Here is a 16,837-nt window from a genome sequence, read left to right on the forward strand (position 1 = left end):
AGGAAAAAACTTCTTTTCAAGCAAAAGCCAAACAAAAGCACCCGGGTTATTTTTAAAAATCTGGCTATTTTGGGCCAGGCACATCTCCAGGACGGCAGGCTGACCCGCCTCTCAGCCCCACCCCCAGCCTGGAGGGGACAAAGACCTGCCAAAGGGGATCCAGCCCCATGACCCATCTGCCAGGGGGCCAGCAAGGTCCTGGGATAGGGCGTGGGGGGCAGGGCTGGGGCCAGGGCTGGTGCAGGAAGCGATCCCAGGTCCACTGGCCGGGTGGCCCTGGGGTAGTCGCTCCCTCCCTGGCACCTGGTGGGCAGTTGGGGTGGGGGCCTTCCGTGACAGTGCAGTGCTTGTGGCCCTGGAATGGCGAGGCCGCCTGTCCCTGGAGCAGGTGAGCAGGAGACAGAGGCGACTGGGCAGTCGGGGGGTGAGGGGGGGGACCCAGCAGATCCAGGCCCAGGTGACAGGCAAGAAGAGAAAAAACTAGTGTCGCCAGACATCACCACAGGCTGGGCCTCCACCCTGTTTCCACATCTCAGCTCAGACCTGGCTGTCCTAAGGTGGGGAAACTGAGGCTGAGCCCAGGTGTCAGCAGCTGTCCCTTGCAGGACAAGGGTTCCATCGAAGGCCCTGCTGCCCAGCACCCACCCCCCACCCCCGGGCAGTGTGACTCACTGGGGTAGACTGTGACTCAGCCCAGCCCCGCAGGAAGGGCCACATGCCAAGTCTCAAGGCCAGGCTGGGGTCCTAGGCAGCGGCCTGGCTGGAGGCAGGAAGCCCTCCCTAGACCCAGGCGTCCGTGCTGCTCCCTGGCCCTCCCCTTGGATCACACGCTGAGGTCCCCCAGGGCTTCCTGGGCCCCCTACCCCATGGGCTCCAGACTCCCAGGCTGGCCTCAGGGCCTGTGCTCCCAGCCTCTGCCCAGCCCCGCACGTGCAGGCCTTGATAAGAGCTGCGTGAGGAGTGAGCCAGCGGATAGGACACGCCTATTCCTGCTCCCCACTGCGTAAATAAGCATGGCCAGTCCATACAGCAGCAGAAGCCCGAAAACAAACCAGGTCCCCCGGGGCTCTGGCCCCAAGAGAGATGGCAAAGTGGAAAAAGCCAGGTGACACCATACGCAAGTCCACTGCTGGGAAAGAAAAATAAAAACACGGAACACAGAGGTCAGGGGTCACAGAGAACCAGCCCTGCTGGGGGCACAGGGGCTAGAGTGGCAGGAACTTGCAGAGAGTGGGCAGGAGTGGCAGGCCTCCTGATGGATGTGTCTCCGCAGCTCGGAGAAGGCATGGGGGGTCCCAACCAGGCAACTGCCCGTGGTCTCCAGCACCTCGCTGACCCGGGCCTGGGTAGGTTCAGTGTGGACCCTGGAGCCAGTCACCCCAGGAGCCTTGAAAGGATGGCTTTCAAGGCCCCACCTGAGCCCAGCCAGGACTCTTGGCTTGCTAACTGTCTCCCCTGTGGCAGGGCCTGGGGCACACCAGATGGTCAGCCCAGGGGCCACCGGAAGTGATGTTGACCCCAAAGGGAATCATGGCCTGAAACCTAAATAGTTTAGTCTTTCCTGAGAGGGTCCTTGTTGGAAGCCAGCACAGTGGGGTTTGTTTAAAACATACAGAAAGCAAAAAGCTTTGGGGCCAGCAGGTCCTGGGGTAACCTGGGTGAGGAAACAGGGGTGACTCAGAGCAAGTGGGGAGATGGAGTACAGGACAACTGAGTGCCACTGACGAAGGCAAGTGTGGGCAGCCACAGGAGGCCCCCAGATGTCAGTGCCCCAGCCCCGCCCTGTGTCCTGAGCAGCGGACGCACTGGACAACAATCCTCCCCAGGCCTGTGACAGGAGGCTGTGCCCTGGACTTGGCCTCTGCCCTGGGTGCTCCCAGGAGCTCGACGTACCCCACCCAGCCCTGCACCTGTCCCAGTCGCTGAGCTCTATAACCGGACGCTGCTCGCAGCCGCGCTTCCTGTCACTTGCTTGGACAACTCCGGTGACCCTGCTGGGGCACGGGCCACGTGGCCAGGTGCCTGCTGGGGCCTCGTGACCGGACAGGCCACGGGCACGCGGGGCCAGAATGCTGCCGGGAGCCCTGGACTCGGGACAGGCTTACATGCACAGCGGCACAAGCACGGCCCCTGCAGCCAGGGCTCGGGCCCCTGACGCAGGCACACCATCTACCCGGTATTGCTGCAGGACGGTGAGCCCTATTGGAGGGCACTGACTCTGGCATGGAGGCAGCTACAGCCAACCCAGACCCCCATGCTGGCTGGTACCACCCTTCTTGTAAACCTCCCCTGCATCGGTTTCCCCATGGACCCAGGGGGCACCCTGCCTTAGCAGGGCCTCCACTACCCCTTCCCCACTGCTCTGGCCTCTGCCCCAGCCCAGGCCCCCACCCCCACCCCCACCACAACCCACCATCCATGTGGCCCCAGGGAGGGGCTGCCACCCATGCCCCACCCCCTACTCCCCAGGAAGACACAGACCCTGCCTGCACCTGGCCTTTGGTCCCAAATTGACATTTTCTGCCTCATACCCAAGATGCCCCACACAGCCTGGTCTGCTCTCTGGCTCCGGGGCCTCCGGGGCCTCCAGGGCCTCCGGGACCTCCGGGACCTCCGGGCTGGGGTGAAGCTGGCCGCAGCAGCCCTCCCAGCACGTGCAGACTAGGGGGACAGGCAGAGGCTTTGGAAGACCCTCCTGGCAGAGGGTCAGCGCCCCTTATCTGCAGCCAGAGCGCTGGAGGAGGGGAAGGGGCTGCTAGAGGAGGGCTGGAGAGGGAGGGGCACGGACCTAGGACCCCGAGCCTGGGCAGCCCCGTGAGCAGTCAGGCCCACCTCCCATGGGCACAGGGTCCCGGTCAGGTTCTGGGAAGAGGGAGCCTGTGGGCGGGAAGCTCGCAGGGCAGACCAGATAAGCACTCCCTCGCTCCAGGGAGAAGGCCCCAGCAGGGTCACCGCCTGGACTGCGGAAGCTGCCCCCTGAGTCACCGGCCAGCAACCTCTTCCGGGCTCCGCCTTGGGGCAGGAATCTGCGTCCCAGGCTGTGGCCGGCAATTCCTGAACCTGGAGGCCGGTCTCCTCGGCGTCCACCGCATGGCTCAGCAAGTCTGCGCTCCATCCACCCCCCAGATGTCACCCTGCTGCGCGGCCACCCCTGTCACGAGCGAGGAGGCAGGCACCAGCCGGGAGTGACACTGCGGTCACCAGCACCTCCTCACGTTCTTCCCGGAGCCTCAGTTTCTCCACCTACAAAGTGGGAAGGAGGAGCCCCAAGGGCCCCGCCCCTCCCTTAAGGCCCGAACACGCGAGGCTTGACCCCAGAAGGGCAGGGGAGGGCTCCCCGACATCCCATCGGCCCCCCACCTCAACCAGCAGGCCTCCCTGGGCAGCAGCCCATGCTGCCCCGTTTCCCGGGGCTTCCTCTTCAGACTCCAGATCCAAGCGTGCTGCCCACGGGGGGCTTCCCAGGCACCCCCCCGCCCTCAGTGCTGCCCTGCCCGAGGGAGGCCCTTCCCTGCCCCAGGGTGGGCAACAGGAGCAGGGGGGCTGGGAGCCGGGCTCTGCCCTTGGCCCCTCACCTGGGCCAGGGGGTCAGGGACAGGGTGAGGACACAGATCCCAGGGATACCGCGAGGGCCAGCCAGGCAGGCCCTCCTGGACAGCAGCAGCCCACCCTGCCCCCGGCCTCTCGGGCCTGCGTGCTCCAAAGCCCTCCTCCCCCTCCTCCTGAGCCCATGCTCCACAGCAGGGCGCCGAGGGTTGGGAGTCCTCCTGCCTGGCAAGCAGGCACTTCAGAGGGGCCCCATCACCGGCCAGCAGCTCAGAGGAAGCCATTGCCCCATTTACAAACGGGAGGGCAATGAAAGTGGGACCTTCCTCTGGAATTTCATCTATCACCTCCCCCTACCCCCAACCAGGCTGCACCCCCTGCACCCCACCCCAACCGGGGCTGGCAGCCCCTTGGCCCAAGCCAAGGCAGGGAACCTTGGTGTGTTCATGTGAAGTAAAGGCATGGATGGGGGGAGAGGGAGTGGGGGAGGGAGGGCAGTTTCCTCCCCACTGTCGAAGCTGGAAAGGGCTTATTTCCCCATCATGGACCTTTACGAACGGGGAAACAGGCTTGGAGAGGCAGGACGCTCACACTGTGAGACCCTCTCCCTGGCCCTGGGCCAGCTCACACAGCAGCTTGGCCCACAGTCCACTCTAGGCCCAGAGTCTCTGCCCGGTTCCCACATGTGGAGACCAAGGCTCTCGAGGCTGGCCCAGAGCCCGAGATGGCAGGGCTAATGGGGGTGGGGCAGCGCATCTGTCCCAAAGCCCTGTCCTCAGGCCCTCCCCCCGCCCCCCCCCATCCTGCAGCCCCCGCATTGCCATGGGGGATCTAAGCATTGTACAGGGGCTGGGGCCCCTCCATTTCCCAGCCTGGCCAGCCTGACCCGTGAGGGAGGAGCACCCCCCCCACCGGACCCACTCTTCCCCATCCTTCCCATGCACACCCGGCCATGGGCACCCCACAACGGGTAGAGACAGAGAGATGGGGGCCCTGGGATCAGGAGAGGCCAGACTTGAGGAAGCCCCTCAAAGCTCGGCCCAGAGAGGTGAGGGGAGGTGGGCCAGGTCAAGCCAGGGGGGCCAGCACACCGGGGGGAGTCTCCCCTCCCCACTCCTGAAGGCAGCTTTCTCCCTGCTTCTCTGTGGGGCCTAACATATAACCATGGCTCCCCAGAAACCCAGGCCACTGGCTGGGACCTAAGCTGCTTCCTTGGCAGGCAGCCTGTCCCCAGGGCCTCTAAGCAGGGGCGGGTGTGCTGCCCTGTGTCCTAGGACTGCCCCGGCACCCACCCTTCCAGCTGTCAACCTGGTGGGAAATACTCCCCACAGCCCCCTGACCCCTATGTGATTCCGGCAGAGACACGAGGCTCAGGAGGAGGTAGGCTGGCCTGGATCACACACAGGACAGGATCAGAGCGGCTGGGACCCAGGCCCCACATGAGCATGGCCCCCCATGGGCTCCCAGCTCGGCCTCATCTACGGCGCTCTGTGTAGGAGGCCAAGGGGTACCTGCTCTCCGTGGGGGCCTGGGCCCAGCCGGGAGGGCAATTAGGAGCCGCCCCCACCCCCACTGGGGGTCCTCAGAACACCAGGGCAGGGGCACCTTACAAGCCCCTCCTGCCTCCAAGGCCCATGAATGCCCAGAGAAGGGCCCACCTGACTCCGCCATGGCCAAGCACAGGTATCCCAGGAATGTCCACTTCGGACGGGCCTCCTGCATTCTTGCTGCCCCTCCCACTCCCGCCAGCCGCAGAGGCCCAGCTCCCCACAAGGAATTCCTCCCAGTCAGCACCAGGCCCCTGCCGGCGCCTCATCCTATGCCCCAGGCACCCTCTCCCTGACTCCCCGGTGGTCTCCTTGGCCCCTGCTCAGCCCAGGGACACCGAGAGGACCACCCCAGGGCCCACAGGCCTGCCCGGCCACCTGAGGCCTGCTGAGACAGCGTGGGTAGAGGTGGGGGTGATGGGCGAAGGGCCCTACCTGGCCGAGGTCCAGGGTGACATTGACCTCATTGTACTCCAGGCCGCGGGACAGGGGCGGGCTCTGCCACCAGCGCTCCGTGCCATCGATGGCGTTGCCCACCGGGTGTGCCTTGTGGCTGCTGGCAGCTGTGCAGATGTCACAGTACTGGCCCTGTGGGGGAGAGGCATCAGTTGGGGCCCCGAGGCCTGGAGGCCAGCCTGCACCCCCAGGCTACCTGCAATACCCTCTCTACACATCCAGGTATCCAGCTAACATGTATTGAGTGTCGACTGCACACACGACTACGAGGCTGGGTCCTGTGAGAGATAGGCACAGCGGGAGGGAACGGGGCACCTGCTTTAGACAGAAAGGTCAGGGCAGGCTCCTTGGAAGAGGTGGTAGATTATCTAGACCATCCAGGAGATGCCCTGGGCAGAAGGAGGCCCAGCGAGGCAGGACAGGCCTGGAGCACGTGGCAAAGAGGCCCATGTGGCCAGGCCCAGGGATGCAGGAGTAGGTCATGGGTCACATGGCAAGACCACCTCTTCCCACCCAACACTGCAGGGTGTTGGCTAGAATGAACAGGTGGGGAGGGTAGGGGGCTGCACTCTCCCTTCCAAGCCTGGGTCACACGGAGGCAAGGGGCTGAGGGGCCGAGGGATCCAGGTCCACTGCCACCTACCCCACCCACTCTTGCCCAGCTGCCCAAAACTAAGCAGGGCCAGGCCCTTGAGTAGAGGTGTGCAGGCGGCCGACGGGCCGAGGCCCCGAGACGGGGCAAAGTCACAGCAGCTGCCATGCCTCAGTGTCCCTATCCACAGAATGGGGCCAAAGCTGCCACCTGCCCAGGGATTACACAGCTCACACTCAGTGCCTGGCAGCTGCTACTGTCACGGTCCAGCCACCTGCCGAGGGCCTGTCCTGCCTGGAGAATGCAGCTCCCAGCACAGTCCTGGCCTCTGGTCCCTGGTGGGGGAGGAACAGGTGCAGCTGGGAGGGCAGGTGGGGGCAGGGGCCGTCCCCCGAGGGGGGGCCTGGCTGGCTGCCTACAGTCTTGGTGGAGTAGAGGCCTGTCCGGCCTGGACCCGCCCCCAGGGGCTCCCAGACTCGCTGTTCCTGGACACACAAAGGCTTGAGGCCCTGGCACGGACTGCATCTAGTAAACGTGGCTGCCCTACCCTCCCAGTCTCCCCAGGGGCCAGACCTCACTCCTGTCCCTACTCCAGGGTCTACAGTCACGGAGAAGCCCAGCCCCTTCCACCTGCCTGTTCCCACCCTCCACTGGACACCTGCAATGGCAACAGGCCTGGGCACCCAGTGACTTGGCCCAGCGGGACCCCCAGGCGGCAGTAGCCCCAAATAAGACCTCGCTCCTGCTGCAGGGCCTTTGTACCTACAGTTTCCCTGGTCTTTGGTCCCTCAGGTTCAACAAAATGTCACCTCCTCAGAGACCTCAGAGGGCTCCTGATCACCCGATCATCCAGGGCTGCCCCCTAGCCCCTGCTTCATTTATTTTCCAGCACAAATCAAAGCCTGGCCTTATCTACTAGTGCTTCCTTACCCACCCACCCCTACCAGGAGACCCCAGCCCACAGCTGCCACACAGAGGGTGAGAACCAGTGGGAGCAGGGCACCCAGACAGGGAGAGCACTGGTGAGGCCGCCCCGCTGAACCCCGGGCTCAGCCTGCAGGTAAGCAGGAGGCCTCAGGACTTGAGGGTCCTGGAGGCTGCCCAAGGAGGTAGGCAGGGTTGGGCCTTCCTGGGGGGCAGCTGCCTGCTGAGGCATCCTGTGCATGAAGCCGCCACAAGGCGGGGCTGCGGGTCGAGGGTCGAGTCTCGGGAAGAACTCTCTGGAAGCCCAGGAGCATCTGCTCGGCCTGAGGCAGGGGAGAGAAACCCTGGCCAGGCTTGGGCCTTCACTGTGTGCCCCACCACGCGGGCCCTGGCTTGGGTCTCTCTGCCCAGCTTCAGCTCATGATGGATAGTGAGGTGAGCCGGGCCCCCTCCCCCGTCTCTGCAGAGGGTCCAGCCCAGAACAGAGCAAGGAAGCAGTGGAGGGGCCCACAAGGACCCTCCCAGTGAGTCACCCCGCGGCAGTCCCGGCAGCAGCCTGACTTCCCCTCCGGGCCTCTGGCCAGCCCGGAATTCCTGCACTGCCCACCTGGGCACACAGGAGTGCTGCTCCCAGGACACCACAGGATGTCACGCTTGGCTCATGCTGGGCCTCTGTCGGGGCCCCCCAACCCAGCTCCAGGCCCCGTGTGGTTGCAGGGAGCCACCAGCCTGCACTTTTCTGAGTCTTGGGTCCTGCCCAGTCCCAGGATTCCCTGCAGCCAGCAGGAATCTGCACTCTCAGGAGGATGGTCCCAGGAAAACCAAGGCAGCCAGGCCTCTTCGCCCAGCTACCAGCCTCCGCTCCCTCCAAATCAGGCCTGCGGGCAAGGCCCCACCACAGACCCCACAGCCCCACCCTCACCACCGGGCCGAGGAAGAAGGCGGCCCAGACAGATTCAGGGGCCCGGCAAGGTCTCGGGCCATTTAGCAATGGAGCTGGCAGCCTGGGCCCCTGGCCACTCCCAGGGCACTTTCACCTCCTCCTCTTCTGCGGACCCATCTCCTCAGGGCCTCTTCCCCACACCCAAGCCCACCAGCCATGCTTTGCCCTGTGATCACTGTGCCCCATGTTGGCTGACCACCCCCCCAGGATCCTCAGGCCAGCCCTGTTGGCCCATCTGACAGATGAGGCCGCTGAGGCTCAGGGAAGGAATCATGCTGCTGAGGAGGTGAAGGAGAGCCAGTCTCCAGGCCACGGCAGGGGGGCAACCCACAGCCTGAGGACAAATCCAGGCAGTTGCCCCTTTGCGAGGGTCTGTGGTCCTAGCCAGACAGCACGAGCAGACAGCAGGGCAGGTGGTCTCGGGACCAGGGGCACCCTGGGCAGTAAGGAGGGGCCGCTGGGAGCTGAGCCAGGTGCTCAGGTGGGTTTGAGACCCCCGCCAGCCACATCTGCCGCCCTGGGGCTGCAGTCGGGGGATCCAGGCCTGCCTCTCTCACCCGCGGGACCCTGCTCTGGCTGGGGGGCCTCGAGCAGGTCTGCCCTGCCCCCCCCACCCACTGAAGGGTCAAAGATGGGGCCCGGCAGAGAGCACAGGGGTCCAGCTCAGGGTCCTTTACCCCCCCCACCTCCTGACCAGGCCTGATTTCCTTCTTCTGGACCAAGCTGCTAGCCTTGCCCCTTGTACCCCTACCTGCTCCCCCCACCCCTCATCCTGACAGCCTTAGAACCAATCTTGCAGCTGCAGGACTGCAGAAAGAAAAAAAAAAAAACAGGAAAAAGGACAACTTCAGAACCTAACTATTCTAAATATCAGTCGCCCACCCCCCAGGTGCCTGAGAGGCTCCTCACCGCAGTTCCCACCCTTCCCCAAGCCTGTAGGACTCTGGGTGGCCCAATTACACCAAAAGAAAACATTCCAACCAGGTGGTCCTAATCGCAAAGCCCTCACCCATCCCCGCGATCAACTCCCTCCCCTTACCACCTTCCAGGACTTTCCCTCCACCCACTCAGCCCCTACCAAGCCCGCTGCCCTTTGTTCCCAAGGAGCTGAATTCTCTCTCCCCACTGCTGTTGTCCGCCCCTAAACAAACTCATCCTGACCTGTTTTGCTTGCGCTGCCTGCTACAGTTCTTTCTCCATTCCCCACCCTCCCCAGCTCACCCACTCTCTCCAGCTACTCTCCTCTACACCCCACCTCTCCTTTCCTGTAAGGTGGAGGCAAGTCCCTGGAGGAGGGGCTCAGGTTACACTGGCCCTTAGGTCCCCAAGGTGGAGGAGGAGTGGGAAGACACGTCCTGAGTGAGGAGGTGGGGGCGGGGCTGGGACAGACTCTGCCCCCACCAAGGAGCCTCACTGCACGCCAGCCGGACCCTCAGTCCAGAGAGGTCCTAAAAGTCTTGCTTTCCTGGTTCTCCCATCCAGTCTCCACCTCCACTCCCTCAGTGGCCAGGGGAAGGGCTATTTCCTTTCACAGGCTCATGCCCCCCACATACCCCGGGCTGGTCTTCAGGGGTGTAGACTTTGCCCCGGGGAGACAGAAGCCCACATTCCCATCACCTGCTGGGCGCAGGTGCTGCTGCTCACTGCAGCCACGTGTTCCTACCCCAGTTAAAGAGCCCACTGCCTGCCCCCTCCCCCCACCTTCGGGGGGTCCCACCGAGTCCCTTGAGCCTCAGTGGGGCTAAGCTTCAACTCTTGGCTGAGGGCACAGAGCCTCCGGTATCTGGCCTGGAAGACGAGGAAAGACGCCGTGCACGCCACCATCCCCCCATCCCTATCCCGCCGCCAGCAGGTTCCAGCCTGTCCGGAGAGAAAGCGGAGCCGGCCCGCCCCCTCCCGCAGGCAGCCGCGGCTGCGGCCAAGTCCCGCCCTCCCCGAGATCCCGGGACTTAGGGCCGCTGCGGACTGGGCGCCAGCACCCGCCCTCGGGCCCCATCGCGGCCCTCACTCTCGGCACCCGTCCTGTCTTTCCCCAGGCGCGTGCGGTTCCCTGGCCGAGCCTGGGTGGCCAGGTGGGGGTCCCGTTCCATCCTGAAATGGGGAGCTGGGAGTCCGGCTGGACGGCGGAGGCTCCGGTGGTACCTCGACCTTCCCCGGCCCACGGCGCTCCCTGGGAGGTCGGCCCGGAGGTCCGGAGTCCGCGCCCGGCCGCCCCCGGCGTCAGGATCCGAATCCCCGGGGCCGGCGGCCCCTCGCTCCACCCCGCCGGGGCGGTGACTCTGCCCCGGCTCACCTGGATGGTCTGGTTGGGGTCCCCCCCGGCCACGGGGCCCCCCACGAGCTTGCAGTAGAGGTCCTCGGTGGGGCGCGGAGTCCCGCGCGCCGGCGCCTCCTCGCCGCAGGTCGCGGTGGCCGAGATGCGGGAGCCCTCGGCCAGGTTGAAGTAGGGCGGGTGCAGGCTGAAGCCCGTCTCCGGTGCTGCCCGCGCCGCGCCCAGCAGCGCCAGCCCGGCCAGCAGCAGCGACGCGGGGCCGCGGGGGCCCGGCCGCCGTGCGCCCCCCGCGCAGTGCCGCGAGCTCGGCCTCGCCATCTTCCCGGCTCCAGGGGCAGCGGCGCGTTGGGAGCCCAGCGGGTGTGCAGCACGGCGGCCCGACCCGGCTCCGCCCGCGGACGTCAGGCCCCGCCCCGGCCCGCCCGGGCGCCCGAGTCCCGCGCCCCCGGGAGGGGACCGAGGGCTAGGGGAGGGGCAGGCCGGACTTAACCCTTCGCCCCCCGGCCGGCCCGCCTCTGGGAAGGGGCACCTGCTGGCTGGGAGCCAGGCCGGGAACCGAGCCCTGGGACCATGCCGCCTCCCACCCCCGCACTCTGCACCCCCACCCCCGCGCGCCCCCGCCACTCTTTCTGGGCCTGTGGCCCTGCTCTTTGTTTTCCTAACTTCAGGCACCTCCGGGCACCCAGCGCCCCCGGTGGCCTGGCCGGACGGCGGGGCTGGGAGTCTGGATCACTGGCAACGTTTCCACCCGAAAACGGCCTGTCCACGGCCCACCCATCCCCAGCCAGCAACCCCAACACCTTGAGCTTGGAGGGACCAAGCGCCCACGCTGGTGGTCCAGAGGCTGGGTTCAGTGGGGCTTGAGGGGAGACCTCCCGGACGCCCTCACCCCACCACTCCTCATCCTATTTGCCCCGGGGACACTTTATCTGCCTGGGTCTTGCCAGTGTGCCCTGACTACACACTCTGCCATAAGTGAATGGCATGGTGGGGGCCCAAAGGGAACTCTGCCTGCCCAGGCCCAGGCAGACCCTGCTGGTGGAGTCTGGTCCCAGCTGGGCCACCAAACCGCCAAGAGGAAAATGGGTCAGGGGGATCCTGACAGGGCAGTCACCCACAGGGTGGTCCCTGGGGGAGGAGTGTTTACAGAACCATGGGTGCAGGTAAGATTGGGTCCTAGCAGGTTGGAGCACTGGTCACACATCTTTTGAGTGCCTGCTGTGTGTGGGTGAGGCCGTGAGCCCTCTCATGTCTTCAGATTTGCCCAACTGCCGTGGCCAGGCCCTGAACCCCTGCCGGGTGCCCTCCTGTGCGGGCCTGTGGCTACGGGACACTGGAAACAAGGCCGGACCTTGAGGCCAGAGCTTAGGCTGGTCCAGCTGTTTCTGCATTTGGGTATCTGGGTGGCTGTGGTCACCCAGTCTCCACCCCTCTGGCTTCTGGGCTCAATCAGCTTTGAGGGAAGCCCTGAGGGGTGGGGTAGGGTGTGGTGGGGGCAGCAGCTGCTGGGCTGGCAGCTCCCCCAGTCCCTGAGCCAAGTTAGCCGGGCCAGCAGCTTGGCCCCATGTGGCCATGAGGCTAACCTGGCCCTGGGGCTCGGGTGGGCTGGAGGACAGGATGAGTGCTCCATCATGCCTGACAACTGTTTCTGGAAAATTGCACCATCGGCCACATCTTCCTGGCAGCCTCTGGACCTCCAGGATAGTGGCGGTGGGGTGGGGGGGCTGGTGCCCAGCACCTTCTCTTCCCAGTTGGGAAATGACCCAGTGAAAATGATGCTGTTTTAGCAGCCTCCCTCAGTTCTTCTGTGACTTCGCTTTTAATTCCCACCTGGGGGAGGGGGAAGGGTGGATCCCTTTGGCTGGAGAAGCTCCAAGTGGAGGCAGGGCGGGCCTAGGGGTTGGAGGAAGGGAGCTCCAGAGCAAACTGACAACCACGTGGGAGGCACAGGTCAGCAGTAGTGGGGTTCCCACCCCACCCTCCCCACTGCCCAGAGATCCTTGCCAGCACTTGCTGAAGCCCTTTGAGGGCATGAGGGCCCCAGCAACCTCGGGGCTGGGAACTCTCCCCTGGCAGGTCTGGCAATGTCCCAAGGACCCTCCTGCTTCCCCAGATCCCTAGAGGGTCCATGGACAGAGCCAAGCTCCCCTGCCACAGGGCAGCCCCCTCTGCTCCTCCACCCTGCTGTCCCCAAGGCTGAGCTGGGGGTATGTGCTGAGTCAGGCAAACGACGCAGCGCACAGAGGGTTAATGGGGGCAGCTGCTTCCTGGTAGACAGCTGTCCTTGGGGACAACTGGCCACAGGGGTGAGGTAGCGTAAGAGGCTAGTGGGGGTGCCAACCCTGTGCCAGGAGCCTCTGGGGGCAGTGTAGGGCATCACTCCCACCGGGATTCAGCAGGCCTGGGGAGTGGTAGGCTTGAGGGCTCAAGGTCCCGGCTGGGGGTCATCGCTGTCCACCTCACTCTCTCCTGACAGCCCATGCCACGTTCCCAATAATTCGTCATCAAATGGAGCTGTGAGCGTCTCCCTGTCTTCCTGATCCCCACCTACCTTCTACAAATGGGGAGATGGGCCCAAGAGGTTGGGCATCAGCTGAGGGCACACTGCACAATAGGAATGGGGCCAGTCTGGGCTACTCTGGGTGCCAGCCCCTCCTGCAGGCCCCCTGCAGCCTATTCCACCAGAACCCGGGCAGGGGGGCTGCCAAGACCTGGGGGCCATGGGGGTGAAGGCGTCAGCTCGCCGCAAGTGGCCTTCCAGGCTGTGACCGCCCTCTCCAGGGAGCCCCTCTTCCCGGTCCACCCACCTGCGGAGGTGGACACAGGTGCTGGGGTCCTCCCATGGCACAAGAAAAGGCGCTGTGCCGGGGCCCTCACGCAGCCCCTCACCTGGGCACTCGCCCTCCCCAATAGTGTCCCCAGGAGCCCCTGCCCCACTCGGCCCACCTGGCAGGGCAGCTGGGAGGTATGTGCAGCCCAGTCTGCACATCTGGGGCAGCGCGGAGCCGCCAGCCCTGGGGCCGCCTGGCGTTCAGGCTGTGCTCGAGACAGCCAGACTCCTTGCACGTGCGCTCTGCTGCGTTCTGACTCTCGCAGCTGGCCACATCTGACTGTTCTGAGCTTTCTGTCCTCAAACTCCAACTCTCCTGCCGGGTTCACATGGAGATCCAGGGATGTCACACCCTCAAGAGGCTGCAAGGTCAAACGCAAGTCATGGCAGGGTAGGGGCCTGAGGAAGCCCACTGAGGCCTGACCCCTTCACTTCCCAGTGGCATCTGTTTTATTTCATTGATTTGGAAGCTGCCTTGGTCTGGCTGTGGCCACCCTCCTCCAACTGAGTGGGGCCGTGGGGGAAGAAACAGTGGGGGTTGGCCTGACCAGGGCCAGCCCGGGCTGCAGGGACCACCAGGCCCCAGAGTCTGCCCCCATCCCTGGCTGCACCCCATTCCTGCCCAAGGCCTGCCCCATCCCATGCAGGGCTCAGTGGGCAGGAAGGAGGGGCTGCACCCTGTGCGTGCATGTGTGTGGGGGTGCAGGACGTCACTCCACCCCACCTCGGTCATTAGAGGCCTTGTCCCTGGGCCAGCATGAGGGATGGTCCCCACTGACCAACTCCAGCCCTTGGCTCTGGCCCTGCCCTCACCTTGGGTCAGGGAACAAAGGACGCGCTGGCCCCAATGATGGCTTCTCTTAGGACCCCTCAGCTCTGCCCTCAGGAGGGGACCCTGCAGGCACCCTATATTGGCCGAGGCGGGAGCCTCCCAATCCTAGAAGTGTGAGGGCCCCAGGGGCCACCCAGCTTATCACGCCGCTGCCTCCCGCAGCATCCACTTTGATGCCCAGGTGGCCATCTCCGGGACCTTTCTTGGTCCTGTCTCACGTTTGGCCTCTGTCCCCAGCCCTCCCCACCGCCTCCCAGCCCCTACCCCCAGACCAGGTGGTCCTGTGGAGGCCCGGTGGGGAAGCGTGGGCGAGGGGCTCCCCAGTGCCCTGGATGGGGTGGCATCACCCAGGGACCTGAACCCAGCCCCAGGCCCGCCTGCTCGTCCCCTCCCCGTCCCAAGGCTCCAGTACGTCCCTTCCTGCCTCCAACCTGGGGCCTGGCCAAGCTCTGCTTCCCGTGGGGGTGGGGGCAGGGGCGCAGCAGCCTCGGGTGGTGCCCACGGTGGCCTTATATGGTCACAAGGCCTGCAGCTCAGGAGGAATCTAGTCCTCGGGAAGGCTGGAGGGCAGCGCTGGTGCCCAGGCAGGGGCCTGGCCCCACCACCACCTTGGTTAGCGCCCCCAGAGACCTCTGTAAGGGAGCCGGCTCCGCCCAGTCTCCCTCGCCAGCTTGGGAGCATCTGGCCAGAGCCCTGTGAAGCAGGGGGATGCCTGCAGCCCCTGGGGGCCCCTCATCGCAGCGGGATAGACAGTATTCCCTAATCCTCGGGTTTTCCTCTGCCGGGAAGAGTCGTGATTTCGAGGCCAGGCTGCCCCACCCGGCGCCGCAATCAGGGTTTCCAAATCCACAGAGGCCCCAACAGGTGCTTTGCTCTCACAGCCTGGCCTGGGCCCAGCGGCGCTGTCCCTGTGCCGTGGCCACTGTCCCTTGGCAAGCCGCCCCCTCCTGCTCCTGGCCCTGCCTGGCCTGGGATTGGCCTCCCACAGAGCAGTGCCCAGGTCCCATCCCCTCTGACCTGGGCCCTGGGCCCTGGCCCTGCCTCACCCTCTTGAGCCCATCCATCTGTTTTCTTGTCTTTCCCTCCATCATCTCTTCCCCACTTCCCTGTGTGTTTCCATTGTTGCTCCCTCTCTCCCTCTCTCTCTCCTCCGCTGCCTGCTGCCCTAGCTCTGCCAAGTTGAGCCCTGGGGACACCCTGCTGGACATTCACCCCCACCCCCACCTCTCTAGGGCCTTCGGAGAGAGGGTTTGTCTCCCGTGATCAGGGCTCTTCTTGCCCACCGGGCCGACACTCTGGGCAGCTCCGGCCTCAGGGTCCCTCCTGGGCAGCCCTTGCAGGCCAGGCCGGGTAGGGGCCAGTTGGGAGGACGCAGCTCCCTTGGACCTGTGAGGACCTTTCAGCCCTGCAGTTGTCCCTGGGACATGCTGGCAGGGGGTGCCCCGCTGGGCCTAGGGCTGCTCCTCCCACACACCTGCCCTTTGTCTGTGCACCGCGGGGGCTACCAGGCCTGGGAGGGCCCCAGCCAGAGACAGGGGCAGCCAGGGACCTGCTGCGAGCCAGCCCCATCCAACAGGCAAGGACACTGGAGCTGGGGGAGGACATGATCACAGCGGGGAGGCCAGGGCCGCCAGGCAGAGCCCCTTGGGAGTGGGGGACCCCACAGCTGGGCCTGGCACCTCCTGCAGTGACACCGGCCTGTCCTCTGTGTCAGAGAACCTTGGGAACCCGACCTGTAGCTAATGCCACTCTGTCCCCGCCCCGTGCCGAGGGTCAGCTGCCTGGGTGGAGGCGGGAGACAGAGGAGGGGGCCAGGCCCTGAGACAACCGCTTGCAGCTCCAGCCAGGTCCCTACCAGAGAAGCCAGGTGGACGAGCTGCCCTGCTTTCCTTCTGGGTACCCCCAGCACCCCCTTGCCGTTTCTTCCCATGCCCTCCCGGGGCCATTGCACCCACCCAGTCCACCCTGACCCCCAGGGCCCTCGGTCCTCCGGCTTCACTGGCATCCTTAGAAAGCCACGTCCCACCCGGCCCCCAACCACAGGGCCCTTGCACCAGCTGTCCTCCCCTGGAATGCTTCCCCTATTCCCTCAGGGTCCCAGCTGGGGTCCCCGCACTCTGCCCCCATCTGCTGTGCCTGCTCCCTCCTTCACTTACTCAGCAGCTGTTCAGTTCACCTTTTATTTACATGTCTGCATTCCTTAGGTGGGGGCTGGGTCCTCCCGTAGAGGCAGGGATGGGGGGGTGGACACGCCAAGTCCCTGGCCCTCGACTGGCGGGATGGGGGACTGGTCAAATGCCCCCACCAGGCCCCGCAGCTGCCAGCGGCTCCCCAGCCCACAGTGACCATGGGGGGCACCCCCCAGGGTAAGAGGGCCTCACCCAGCACCAAGACTGTTGCTGCCCAACTCCCAGGGTGGGGAGGCAGCCTAGCTCGTCCTAGAGCATCGAGGGGGTGACGCTGTGGTTCCCCTGAGGCAGGAACTGCGCCCCCGGGCAGGAAACGCAGCCCACAAGGACATAGGCACTGGCTGGGGCCGGCCTGGGACCACAGCAGCTTTTTGAGGAGGCAGCCCAGACACCAGGAGTGTGGGCACAGCTAGCCACCCAGGGGGCAGCAGGTGGCACAGGCGGGAGGCCCCGTCCCCGTGCCCTGCTGGGCCCAGGCAGCTGAGTGTGCAGGGCCACAGCGAACCAGACACCCCACCCCCAACACAGCCCCTAGGGACCTGGCTACCGCGCCCTGAAGGGGGGGCTCGGGCTTCTGGGTCCTGAGAGTGACACCCCCTCTGCCTGTCTGGGCATGGACTCCCTCCTGCCCCATCCCACAGGTGGCCAGGCTGGGGCTCCCGCAGGGTCACGGGGCTTCAAAGGGCCAAGGGGGACCTGGCCACTT

At 65.4% G+C, this 16,837-nt stretch overlaps 1 protein-coding gene across 1 annotated transcript in view; it reads right to left on the bottom strand.

The window, feature by feature from the left end:
* LAMA5 (laminin subunit alpha 5) overlaps positions 1-10,607 on the bottom strand; it is a 51,582-nt gene extending 40,975 nt beyond the window's left edge. The window contains exons 1-2 of the mRNA XM_077117160.1: positions 10,302-10,607; positions 5,529-5,681 (exon numbers count right to left, since the gene is read on the bottom strand). Of these exons, the coding sequence (XP_076973275.1) occupies positions 5,529-5,681; positions 10,302-10,598 (450 nt within the window). The 5' untranslated portion in view covers positions 10,599-10,607. The remainder of the gene's footprint in view (positions 1-5,528; positions 5,682-10,301) is intronic.
* Positions 10,608-16,837: the final 6,230 nt, after the last annotated feature.

Source organism: Tamandua tetradactyla, chromosome 1 (genome assembly GCF_023851605.1).
Source record: "Tamandua tetradactyla isolate mTamTet1 chromosome 1, mTamTet1.pri, whole genome shotgun sequence".
NCBI classification, from domain to species: Eukaryota; Metazoa; Chordata; class Mammalia; order Pilosa; family Myrmecophagidae; genus Tamandua; species Tamandua tetradactyla.